This window comes from Morone saxatilis, unplaced genomic scaffold (genome assembly GCF_004916995.1).
Source record: "Morone saxatilis isolate NCDOM2014 unplaced genomic scaffold, NCSU_SB_2.0 Contig14, whole genome shotgun sequence".
In the NCBI taxonomy this organism is placed as follows: Eukaryota; Metazoa; Chordata; class Actinopteri; family Moronidae; genus Morone; species Morone saxatilis.
This window is the reverse complement of record NW_023339696.1, coordinates 19,140,496-19,151,486: the sequence shown is the minus strand read 5'-3', so window position 1 is coordinate 19,151,486 and position 10,991 is coordinate 19,140,496. Positions and strand designations below refer to the sequence as shown.

General features: G+C 37.3%; 1 protein-coding gene across 2 annotated transcripts in view; it reads left to right on the top strand.

Annotated features, from left to right (window-relative positions):
* Window positions 1-7,007: 7,007 nt before the first annotated feature.
* The window catches only part of si:ch211-198m17.1 (uncharacterized threonine-rich GPI-anchored glycoprotein PJ4664.02), a 19,188-nt gene continuing 15,204 nt past the window's right edge, over window positions 7,008-10,991 (top strand). For both annotated transcript variants that reach the window (XM_035654372.1, XM_035654371.1), the window contains exon 1: window positions 7,008-7,197. In XM_035654372.1, the coding sequence (XP_035510265.1) occupies window positions 7,146-7,197 (52 nt within the window). In that variant the 5' untranslated portion in view covers window positions 7,008-7,145. The remainder of the gene's footprint in view (window positions 7,198-10,991) is intronic.

Below are 10,991 nucleotides of genomic sequence, written 5' to 3'. Positions count from 1 at the left end.
CTCTCTCTCTCTTCCCCCCCCCTCCAGATCTGATTTGCCATATTGTTTCAATATGCTTGTTGTTTACAAAAAATGTACAAAACACTACATCTTACTTTATTGAATTATGACCCCCTCCCCTGTATACATTTTTATTTACTGTATTTCTTTCCCCCTTTTTATTTTAAATCACCGCCAAACTTTGTAGCTGATGATATCTTCCATTTTTATGTTCTTTCAGCTTCTTGTGACACGTTTCACAAGACTGTACATGTCCAATGAATTAAAACTGATTAGGGAGAAAACAATAAAAAAAATAAAATAAATACTGTTACTGTCATCCTTTATGTGGTATGATGTTAATGTGCTAATGCAGTTTTATATTTACACTGAAATTAAATGTATCAGTTATCAGAGGGGTTGATGGGATACCGTTAATGTGATTTCCATTCATTATATACTCTGCTTATTAGTCTTTGGTAGCACATAAGAGGCTTACTGAAGATTAATGCGGCTCTGTTTATTTCCACCACTGGGTGGCGATGATGTTCTTCTAGAGGCGAGATGCTTTGTGTTTGTCCTCTCAGTTTAAAATGATTGGGATAACCAACGTAGTTCAAATGTGCTTTAGTGCTTGTGTAGTAGTTATGGCCTCCTTTTTAAAGGCTGTTCAGCTATTAATGGCATGTTGGTTCTGGAAAACATGGAATTTAAACTTCATCTTGAATTTTGAATGAGTTTCTAATTCAGTCCTGCTTTACAGAGTTGTGTCACCACTGTTTATGACGAGGGCTTAATGGACCCTGATGGTTTACATTCACTCCTATAAAATCACGTCCCACCTCATAAAATGGTGATCTGTGAGGCGGTGTTTAAGGATGCAGCACGAATACTAAAACTTCACCAAAAAGAATCTTTTAAATTATTCTTTTTAATGAAAGAATTGGTCAGGGAGATGCATTTTCTCTCACTTCTAGGTCATAGCACGCACAGTGCTTCATTTTTTCTTTCAGTTATTTCTCTAAAGATTAATGGAGTGAATGTAAGGGGTTATGTAAAACTGTTAATTATTCCTGCAACAAGTTTTTTTTTTTTTTCCAGTGACCATGTTCTCTCAACCCAGACTGCAACAATCTATCCGTTGAAATCTCGAGGGCATCGAATTTGTTTTGCAAATGTCTATATATCATTAACCCAACCTTTAAATGTTGGTTTTTCCACCAGCATAAAGTTTATTTTTAGCATCTTACAATATATATGTTACATTTCCTGAATGTAAAGCTAACGAATTAAGAACAAACATGTCAAAACACAAAAGAGGGAGAAATAAAATTTATAGAAAAACAGACATTCTAGAGTGTCCTAGATCAGGGACCTCCACAATAGATGCACATTGACTATAGACCCCTATCTGGGAGGACTGTCTTAAGGAATCCCTTCTGAGCCAATTTTTATTGCTTGCTGTGAAGATTTACTTCCAAAACATTACATAAAAATTAAATATATATATATATATATATATTATATATAGTTTGCTGGGGGCCCCCTACAACCCTGTCAAGGACCTCTGGGGTTTCCGGACCCCAGTTTGAAAACCACTGCCCTAGGTAAATAATTCAAAGAGAGCAGGGCACATTAAACCCGTCAGTGTTACAGAAATATAAGCAAGCGATTAAATATTACAAGAAGTCACCACCACCCAACCAGGAAAGCACTTTACGAGCGCCACCACCACTGCGTCTCCAAATTCATTTAATTAATTTAACTTTGTCACACACATCAGTGATTTTTTTCCCTTCCAGTATCTGTGTTGGGGAATACAATTACTTCCCCTAAATCAAAAAAGAGAAGTGGGTTGTCTTCCTGTCACCAAAGAACAAAACCTGCATCTCATGAGTGTTTTTGCTTACACACTCTGTGTACTTTGTTCCACGCCCGAAACCTGCATGATTCAGCTGCCAAACTTAGACCTCTCCGTACATCATCATGAGTCAGTATCGATAGTGCTTTGTGCTCACTGTTGACCAGAAAATGAGAAATCAAGCCATAAAAGTTAACGCAAGAATAGTAAGGGTGTGTTCGGGAGGAATGTGACGTGAGTTTATCAAGTAACCAAGGAGTTGTGTTTCTCAGATGGAGGCAGTACTCCATATTCCCCGAGCTGAATGTCAAAGAGGTGTTTTTGGCTCAACACATTCGAGCAGACACTGAGGTAACCCTGCAGGAGGCCTGCCAAACTGTTACAACTGAGCTTTCTGCGCTCCTGTTGTCTCTTTCTTCTTTCAGAGGTCGCAGGTCTGTTGTGGATGTGAGAGTGACGTGCATAATGTTCGTATCTTCAAAGCTGAGAAGAGTCTACAGATCGGGCTGTGTACACAGAGAGATAGTGAATGGAGAGGAACAGCAATAAAAAAGGGGAGTGAGTTTTAATGATGCTGTAATATGAGTCATTGGTTGGAGGGGTTAAATACAGAATACAAAGTATATATCGGCCTGTTGTTCTGTCCTCCGGTTCTCCAGACTAAAATATCTCAACAACGTTTGGATGGACTGCTACGAAATGTACAGATTAATCATAGATTATTGACTGTAGCGCCACCGTGAGGTTCACATTTGTAGTTTGAGTGAAATGTTTCAACAATAATTGGAGCGATGTCCCCTTCAAAATAAATTCTAACAACTTAACCCTTCTTTTGATTAGTCCAATTTTCCTTGCCATCATCAGCTCAATACTATATTTATGTTTATTACTAAATACCTGCAAAACTAATGACCTAAACTGTTCTTTCTGTTTAATGCTAATTAGTAAAGGTTAGCACGCTAAGCTAAAACATGAACATGGTAAACACTTACACATCGGCATGTTAGCATTGGCATTGTGTGCATGTTAGCCTGCTGATCATTTTGCGAGAAGCCACACTGTGCTTTAGTACAGCCTCACAGATCTGTTATCATGGCTATAGACCCTGAGTCCTGTTATTGATATTCATATAATGGGGTATAAAACATGGATAGCACCTACAGAAACAGTTAGAAATGGACTTTTATGATCCACATAGGGCATTTGACCAATATTACAACGTTTTTCTTGCTCTTCTGTCCATCATCTCACTGAACATATTTGCTTTAAGTAACAGCTGAGGATGAAGTACTCCATCAACAACAGTAAATAAAAGTTAATCTAAAAGATGACCTTGTACAATTCCCAGAATGCAGTCCTGAAATGAGACACAGTTGTGTCTGAAAGGCCTGGCATTAACCCTGGTGGTTGCCAGGCTGAAAATCAACACCAGGTATTGAAAAATGTTGCAGTGTCCCCGAGTATTTGCATGAGATAAGGGTGAGGTCAGCAAAGGTATATGTGTTTATACGCATGCTGGACATTTGTCTTTAATAAAGGAGCGTCCCACAGCAGAGCCATAAAAGTAGTGCTTTGGCAACATGGAGAATGAGAAACGATAGTGAGTGAATTTGCCTGCTTCATATGAATATACTGAATAGTTGGAAGGTTGCAGTGAAAAATTATCCACCAGTGTTAATATGTTGAGATAAAGTCAGCTCCTTAGTTAAACAATAACACAATCTATCATGCATACAGGCTTCAGAATAAAATACTTCCTTCATAATTGGTTATGTTCTCTAACATTTTCAAATAGAGCTACAAACTAATCTGTCAAAAACATAACAGATTGTTGTATTGAGTTGTATTGTTGTGGTAATAGGGAAGTTATTTTTTCAAGTACTCTAAACACTTCCTGATATTATTGTCATTTTAATCTTGAATAGCCTACAGTGTGTTTGAAAGACTACACACTGACTAATCAGCTCAGTGAAACAATCAATCACTCATAAGGCTGGCAGAATATAGACAAAAAACTTCCTTGATAATCAGTCAGGGTTTTTTTTTATGCTGGCTGACCTACTTCAGAAACGCCCATTGGGCCCCCAGTTTGTACCATTTCAACATTCATAATGTCAGTTTCGGCGTCATTTGATCATCTGATAAACCATCTTTATGGTTCATCTCATCTGCTTGCTTTTGTTCAACATGTACATTGCCCAGTTGCATCATCATACAATTAAACAAATGAGTCGTGTAAGGAAACAGTGACAGTGCACTCACACTCCCCTTGACAAATAACTGCTTATGTACTTTTGGCACAAAGGGAGTGGAGCACAATTTACATCGAACGTAAACATGGCAAACATGGGTCATAAATAACCCGTGTATGAATGTAGCCAGTTGTTTCTGTGAAAACCAGATATTAGTCCCAACTCAAATGTTGAACCAGGATCCTTGACCTCAGCTGTTTCGGTCATTAAAGGTTTAGTGTGTAACATTTAGGAGGATCTACTGGTAGAAATGGAATATAGTATTCACAGGTGTGTTTGTAATCACCTGGAAATGAGAATTGTTGTGTTTTCGTTACCTTAGAATTACTGGCTCTAGATACACCCTTTTGCGTTTTTCGCAGCCACCGTAGTTTCTCCTCCACGCTTTGGTATTGGAGTGTGAGGCGAGGGTGTTGTAACCTGCAACTACACTGTACTATACTAGGACTACATCCTACACAGGTCCTTTAAAAGCTGGCACAGGTGCTTGTGACTGTGATATTTACTGATTCATTTGCATTAAATAAGCCTTTTACACAGGCTGCTGACGCTCTATTAGAAACAAATCCACTGCTTTTTCCTCTAACCTCACTTATTTCTGGTCTTATTCACTTGCAAAGATATCATTCTGAATTATTATATTTTGACATATTAGTCTTACAGCAAAGGACCAGCTACTGATGCTACCATCACCTAATGGCTTTAATAACCCCGAAGGTGTTAATGCCACATTTTTCAGATTTTTCTTCAATGTCTGAAATAGATCTTAAATAAAAATGACTTTCAATACAAAAAACCTGGAAATCTCCTGTGACCATTTGAAAAACTCAAAAACCGAAATCCCCTGGCACCAGGGGTATTCCACCTGAATATTGTGTCACTTTTTGGTCCTTACCAGGACCAACCAATGTTATAACCTGACTGCAGCAGATGGTTTGTTACAGAGAACCATCTGGGAAGTCATCCTTAGAAACTGTTTGGAAAAAGGGAAGGCATGTTCAATAAATACTTGGCAGGTGATTGGATGAAGCATCTGCCTATCGCTATCACAGGCTAACTTCAACAACAAACCACTGAGACTTCAGGAGAAGAGTAGAAGCATTATAATAAATGATATATTAATTTAATATATATATATAAAGGTAGTGAAGTAGTGGCACAATTTAATAATAAATGTCATTGCACAGGACAAAAATATACAGCAAGTAATTTAAGGGAAATATAGTTTATAACTATAAAGATAGAGCATGATAATTGCACAGTACAGGTTTAATATAATAACAATCTGCGGTAAGAGAAATTATATATGTATATATGTAAGACTTTACAGACTGCTAAATGGGTGATTAAGAATAAACATCGAAATATTCTAACAAACCGAATATCCTATGAGGTCAGTTTCTTCTAAAATGTCCACCAAAAAAAGCAGTGTCATCAGCATAGAAGACAATTATTTCTCTTCACAAAAAAGTTTGTGATTTGGATAAATTGACTTTTAAGGACCAAAACTCAAGTGGAACAAATAACAAGGGACTGTCAGCAATTGCATGTTTTCTACCTAAGATTGTCTCAGAGGTTGCATAACCACTGAACATGTTTTTTGCTGCATGTTCCTAACAAAGCCAATTTAGTCTGAAATGGTCAAACCCTTTTAGTCCACAAGAACAACATGAAGAAAAGGAATGACATTGTGGAGGGTTTATTATGTTTTTATCCTGAATGAGTTTTGTACCCTTCTGTTCTCTTTTTTGGACACTAAGAGTCCATTAGAAAGAGAGAGAAAAAAAGCTCTTACAAGGGATGTTGATGGCATAGTTTAAAATAAATTAGCTTACCATACACATTTGTATCTCTAAAGCCAAATAAATGAATTACACCACTGCCAACCACGTCATATAACTCACTCCACAGAACTCAAATTCATTTTAAAGTCAAGGTGACCCCGGTCGCTTGATGATGTTGTCGGAAGACCAGAGTTTGATATAAATCTTTTCGATGGATGCTGAAGAGGACAAGGTAATTCAAAGTATATTAAAAATAAAAATAGGTATATTAATGTCGCAGTGATTGTACTATTTGGATTTTGGGTTGGTCAGGATGTGAAGTCAATTGTCAAAACTATTAATAGACGGAGTAAATATGATAACATCGGTCAGATATGAGAGGAATTTCTTTGTGTGCACAGCAGGGGAATACTGATATGTTTTTTACTTTTGAACATTAAATACAGGTTTTAATAAGTTAATTGTTTCCACATTCTTAATATAAATGAATGAAATGAAATGAAATATAAATGAATGATATTAAATGAATAAAGGAATAATGTAATGTTTTAATGAGAAAAAAGCTCTTCGATAGATTATCAAAATCTGACGTGGAGAGCTCCAACCAATCAGCAGCCCTCACCTGAAGCAGCCGCTGTTTGTCTCAGTCATACCGTACAGTCAACAGGTAAACTAAAGTATTCATAATTTCATCCTTAAACAGTTTTGCTGGCTGAGCCAACAGCCTGACAGTTCTCATAAAATTACGACTTTATTCTCGTAATATTATGACTTTATTCTCGTAATTTCCCCCCCAAAATTATATTTATTTCTCTTAGTATGGCCCTAATACTCCGTCGTACCTTTCAAAGTCTTATGGAAAGGTTTATTTTGTTGATACATAATCTTGGTCATGTAACACTAATGTCAGTATTGACATTTTCCCCTGAACAAGACACATACTTCACTCTTGGTGTAAAACAATCAGCTAAAAATAGACTTTTATTGTACAGTAGTTCTGTAATGTTGATGGATGGAGGAGGCAGCTCCACTACAGTAATAATGAGTGACAGGAGAACCGGCCAATCAGAGGAGGGACTTAAGCTTTTAATACTGTCCGAGGGTTGCAGCTCCCAGTCTGAGCCACCTGTAGCAGGCAGCAGCGACTACACCCTGCAGGAGAGCAGCGTCTGCACAGATACATTCACCGTTACACCGGCTGCACGCAACCGGCTGGTCCTCCGGAGTCTCAACCCGTTGTCCACCAGCTCACACCGAAGACTTTAAAACATGTTTGTCAGTTTTCTGTCTGTCGTGTTTCTGCTGGGCGCTGCAGTCAGAGGTGGGTAAAGTTAACTTGTTACACTTGTTAGTTAATTAATTATCAAACTGATCAATAAGTGGTGTTTCTACTGATTGATTTTGATTTGGAATATGGTTTAAATCCTGGTAATGCGTTTTAATGTTAGTTGTTTTTTTGTTTTTTTTACTAGTTTAACTGTAGTCTAAACAGATTTAATCCCCATGTAAAGCCTTAAATATGCTCTGACCTGCAGCCAAAACTGTAAAAGTACAATAGTATTAACAGCAAAATGTACAAAAAGTCCTTTATGAAGAGAAATGGACCCTGTTGGTGTTATATTATTATATATTTATGGAATATTAACAGTGATTATGTGTAAGCAGCATTTCTGTTGTAGTTGGTCGAGGCAGAGCAAACTAATATTTAATCTGCTCATCAATCATTCAGTTCATAATATGTATTTTATGTCAAATCTCGCACTTAAATATCTTTTATACAAGTACAAAAATAGATTTTTTGGCCACTTTTAAGTTTTAAGGTACTTCTTGAATCATGACTCATGATTATTATAACCTACATCTCAGACTTGCAAATAATAAACCTGTCATATAGAAATTAAAAGCCTATCTCAGAATATATATTTTTGACTATAACTTAATTCACTGGCAAAAATCTCCTTGTGCCATATATTATGTGTGTACGTATGTGCTCAATGCATGTTTATTATATATTATATATTGTAGTTAATTATAGTAAATGTAATATATGGTATGGTAATATACACAAATACAGTGATAATTGTGACATTTTGTTTGGTTTATTGGAAACATTAGAATATATTACATATATTATAATATAACATGTAAGGAATAGAACAATAAAGTACATATTCTAGATAATAAGAACTAAAGACCCATAAAATTGAATCATATAAACAAATAATTACATTTTTTCAGGAGGGAGACAAAGTAAAACTCAAAACAGACACAATTTTTAGTGCAGTAAGGGAATACTATCTAGCAGCCTTTCTTTTGCCTTATTTAAAGCAGAAAGCGTCTCCCATTTTTTCAAGTTTTTGAAGAAAAATACTTATTCCTCCACATTCATGGGGGGGTTCCCCAAATAGTCTTAAACCCTGACTCACTGCTCCTTCGGTGTGACTCAAAGCTCTCTGTGGGTGGACAGATGCCAGCGGAGGAGGCTTCATTCAAACAACAGCCGGCCCCCTGAAGCGCAGCACACTCCACACACAAAGTTTACCCTGTGTGCGCACAGGCAGAACCCCCCCCACCCCTCGACAGCGTGGTGAAGCTGCCTTGAGGAATGTGGATGAGCTCTCCACTGTACAGATTGGCTAAAGCTTAGCTCTGGTCAAATCCATTGGTCACCCTTTTTTTAAAATTATTATTATTTTGGGCCGTTCTGAAGGGCATCTCTGTGATTCGAGGTCCCCATATGAATGCCTGACAGTCGCTTACTGTCATGTGCCGGAGCCTCACTGGAAGCCTGTAGGCTGCTTGTGTGATTCCCCTCCTGTCATGTGTGTACTTGTATAGAAAACACATACACAGAGTTGGAGGGGAGTTTGATGGAGGCTCCAGTTTGGGGGCCATGACTGAGTGTTTCTGAAGTAGCAGTAAAGATGTCCAGATGAAAAGACCTCCTGAAGGGTCGTGATCCTCCTCCTCTGAGTCTGGCGCCACATTTTTTTATTTATTTTTTTGGTTGTAAGAAACCTTCCAAAGAGAGAGAGGAGATGGAGGCGTTTAACATGCTTCTCTCTCTCTCTCTTTAAGGCCACATGAAGTTTTATCACGTCTCCTCCACATGTGTCATGTTTTGCGTGCTAGTCATCGTTAGGTCATTACCAGAGCATGCAAGGGCCGCTCAGGAGTTAACGGACAGTTGTAGGAAAGTGACTCATGTCAAGCTGCAACAAAGCAGTATTCTCATTACGACTGTATTCTGTCTTAATCAGTTAATCATATCTGTCCTCTATTTGACTAAAACCTTGAGATATTAAAATTCACTGCTGTGTATGAAAAATAATAGTAAACTGATAAATCGACTAATCCTCACACACATTTTCAACCCTTATTTTTTACAGATTATTCTATGTTATCAGTGGGAAAAGTACATAAACAGCTCAGGTTAGCCGTTGTTGTTCCTCCTCTCCTGCCCTCTGTTTAATATCGATCTCCTCTTCCTCATTCGACGCACATGCTCACTGACACATATTGTTTTTACATGCACACTTGTTGCTGTTTTCTCTGCTGTGTCTTTTCTCCCTCTGTCGCTGTGTCCCTGCTGCATCCTGCCGGATTAGACCTGCTCCAGGCCAGTAAATCTCACTCAGTAATTGGAAAGCATGTGCTGGCGGAGCTTTAATTGGATATGATATGTGCAGAGGCCCTGCGAGTTAGCCCCGGCTCCAAGGAGCCATCTGTTACCTCTGAGTTACAGTATGAGAGCTCTGTTTGCTCAGAGAGAGCTCGTTTCTGCCTCCTCTCATTGAGGACGGCGCTTAAATTGGAGTCCGTTTGATGAAGAGAAGGACCTACAGTATAACACAATCAGCAAGAGCAAACACAGATTGAGATTAGATATCTGATCAGCTTCTTGTGTGCTGCTGTGCAACTACTTGTGCAATAGTGACCTGACTCTGTGTGTGTGTGTGTGTCGTGTCGGCCTTGCACATGTGTGTGTCACGTCTGTCTCGTCAGCAGCAGGAAGAGCCTCAGTCCCAGCCAAGATGAAGTGTGTGTGACAGTCCAGATGGAAGTCTTAGCAGGACAAAGAGTTTAAGTTGGCTGCCTTTATTACTCGTCTGTTAATGATACACACCTTTGTTCCTGTGGTGTTAATCGATCAGGTCACATCGCTGACTTTGCAGGAAATCTAGTAAAGGATGATAATGATCTATTAAAGGTGTTACACTCAACGCTTTAATAATCCCGTAAAGCATCCTGATAATTCTCCAGACGATACTAAATGAATAATGAAGGAATATTTACTTGGGTTTAAATGGAGCAGTTGTTTCTTTTCGGGAAACACTGCTCAACAACTGCTTATAAACTCAACACAACTAACTACTGTAAACTCATAAAAACAACAGAACTTTATGTTCATTTTCTCTGTAAATAGTACCAAATTGCATAGTTATTTCCAAGGAACATGCTAGAAGATTATTAAGAAATGACAGACCCATAAAGAATATTGTTACCAGAACACAATAATACTCATTAAAACACACAAATGAGTCAGAGAATCCCACAGAACTCAGTAAATCAACTATGAAGATAACAGCTGGTTTTGATTATTGGTTATGAGACTTCCCTTTATTTCTTTTCTGTTGTAGTCCTTCAGACTTAACTGCAACTTTTTACTTGTACTCAACAGGACAATATTGTACTTCCACTACTTTCTACTTTCATTAGACGGATATAGTTAGTAGATAGCAGAAAGCTTTGCAGATTAAGATTTACATACAAAACACTGGATGATTAGTTCATAAAATATGTGTCTAAACAATAGATTATATAAAGTAGTATGCATCACACGTCAAAAATGATAATAATCCTTTAATCTGATCATATAATAATATAATTTGTACTTTTGACACTTAAAGTTCACTGATTACAGTACATTGATAATACTTTATTAACATTTTGAAAGTAGGTTTTAGTTTTTTTTTGGTCATGTGACACTAATGTTTTTACTCCATTAAATTAATTAATAAAATTTTTTGCACATTATTAAACTGTAAATTTGATCTTTTATATATCTTTTATATATATATAGTTTTATATATATATTTATATTTTGTTCTTAAT